This window comes from Pteropus vampyrus, unplaced genomic scaffold (genome assembly GCF_000151845.1).
Source record: "Pteropus vampyrus isolate Shadow unplaced genomic scaffold, Pvam_2.0 Scaffold25, whole genome shotgun sequence".
NCBI classification, from domain to species: domain Eukaryota; kingdom Metazoa; phylum Chordata; class Mammalia; order Chiroptera; family Pteropodidae; genus Pteropus; species Pteropus vampyrus.
Genome location: NW_011888806.1, coordinates 11,619,041 through 11,621,308, shown reverse-complemented (window position 1 = coordinate 11,621,308; position 2,268 = coordinate 11,619,041). Strand labels below are relative to the sequence as shown.

The following is a 2,268-nucleotide window of genomic DNA, read 5'->3' as shown; positions in this document are numbered from 1 at the left end:
TATGGAAGAGAGGTCAGTTTGCTTATGTTGAATTTCAGGTGGTGCTGGGGAAAACTCACTAGAGATGGCACGCTGGGAGGTAGAGACACAGGTTTGTGGGGAGTCATGAGTCTATAGAGAGATGGAAAGGAGGCTATGAGGGTGCATGAGATCACCGGGTAGGTGGTAGGAGAACATGGACTTACAATGGAAAGTGGAGGATTATTGTCTTTAAATTATGGGTTTGAGAAGAAGATCCTAATTTGGTTTTCTTAAACATCTTGAGTACCTTCATTCAGCATGCACAAGCCGCATGACTCTAGTTGATCAGTTGATCTTTAAAGTACTACTTCCTTCTTTCCATGATCTCTAGTCACACTTTTGTTTTCCTTGTCAAGTCTGGCCTCTTCATAACAGGATCTGTACAAGAGATGCAGAAACACGAAATTCTCTGCTACTAATTCCAGTAGCTGAGTAAAATTGTTCTAAAATGCCATCATTCTTTAGTTATTAGAATGAAATTGAAGAAGCCTAGTTAAATCTTAATTTTTTTCATTTTGCATTTCTCTATGGTATATAAAGTAGAAACCATAAGCTTAAGTAATTAAAAGCAGGACAGGTTTCTTCAGGGTGGGAGGAGAGGGTTATGACGCATCACCATTCTTGACAAGTGGACTTTGAAGTGGCTCACTGAAAGCATAGTGTTTTGAGGAGCGCAATTTGAATTCTGGTCCAATGCTCTCATTTTATGAGGAAACCAAAGGCTGAATTTTTTCAGGGTTGAGTGATTTGCCCTTTGTTACTCTGCTGGGTAGAGTAGAGGTAGAATTAGTACTGGCAGTTCCTGATTCCTAGTCTAGCACTCATTTTCTGCAACGTGGTGATGTCGTCTCATGGAGCCACTTCCATTAGTCACCATCTAGTGGAGACCATCACCACTCCCACCACTCCTGCAACGTTCTGGGTTATTGGTGAGAAAAAGAGGAGCATGGAAAAGAAAAAAAGTGATGGGTTCCATTGTCAAAGACCTGCCTGGCATGTCAGACTGACAGCAGGTACCCTGACATTTTCAGGGAATGTTTTATCTGGTGGTTTATTAAGTCAGTATCTTTCTTTCCATTTAAACTGCTTTAGGGCCAACGGACTCTCAGTGTCATGGTGGGAATTAGACATGTCTGTTTCATTTGTCATTTGGGTATAATGACATTTAATTTCGTAATTGTAAGAAAGTTATAGTTAGTAAACAAAAGCTTGTTATTGATTTATGAAAACTGAAAATATTCCCCTTAAGCTAAAATTTTACTTGGTAAGCCACTTAATGAGGAATTGGAAGACTTGATTCAATCATAGTAATAGCTCACTTCTCTGACTTCACTAAGTCTTCAGCATTATATTAAATGCTTCCATTTTATGGATGAAGAAAGTCAAAAGGGGCACTACTAAGGGCTTCGTTTGAGACTCCTGAACGTTCTAAATCCCCAGGCACTTTCATTCCTAGGCCTAATGTTCTGCTCAATGTTCCATCTTCTTTTATTTGCCTCTTGCAGACATTCTCATTCTTCTACTCCAATTCGGCCCCCTTGACCCAATTTTTCTCTCTGTAAACCATTCTCCCAAAGTATATATATGTGTAGCACTCTTTATAGATGGTTGCTGGGGGTAGGAGTATAGGTGTGGAGACTGTTACATTATAGCATAACAAACAACTTCAAATTGGAATTATATATATATTTTGTATATCATGCTCTGCCAGTGTAATATATTACATTTATCGACGCTTTGATTGTAATCAAATAAAAAAGGACTGTGTAGAGATGATAAGAATCTACATAGAATTAGCAAAAGAGTAAATATTTGATTCTTTCGGTAAATTTCTGATTTATACAATATAAGAGTTTCTTTTTGTGTCTTTTATTTAAATGAATCCTTTATATTAATAGATTTTAGTAGAGATAATCAAACTTTCCTAACAAAGAAGTACAAGAGTGTATATGGATAGTCAAGCGAAGTTAATAGTTGTTTCTTTGTTTCAAGTCGTATAACTGAGATTTGACACACTGAGTGACAGACACATGCATTGGCAGGCGCAGTGCTTTTTTTCTGTTTTACAAAGTGATTTTCCCTTTTTTTAATTTTAGGAAACAGATATTGATGACAGATATGGAGATTTGGATTCCAGAACAGATTCTGATATTCCAGAAATTCCACCATCTTCAGATAGAACCCCTGAAATCCTCAAGAAAGCTCTATCTGGTTTATCTTCGAGGTATGATTGGGTGAAGATGAATA

General features: G+C 37.4%; 1 protein-coding gene across 1 annotated transcript in view; it reads left to right on the top strand.

Annotated features, from left to right (window-relative positions):
* The window catches only part of CDS1 (CDP-diacylglycerol synthase 1), a 50,068-nt gene that overhangs the window by 12,397 nt on the left and 35,403 nt on the right, over window positions 1-2,268 (top strand). Inside the window, exon 2 of the mRNA XM_011356330.1 lies at window positions 2,118-2,245. Within this exon, the coding sequence (XP_011354632.1) occupies window positions 2,118-2,245 (128 nt within the window). The remainder of the gene's footprint in view (window positions 1-2,117; window positions 2,246-2,268) is intronic.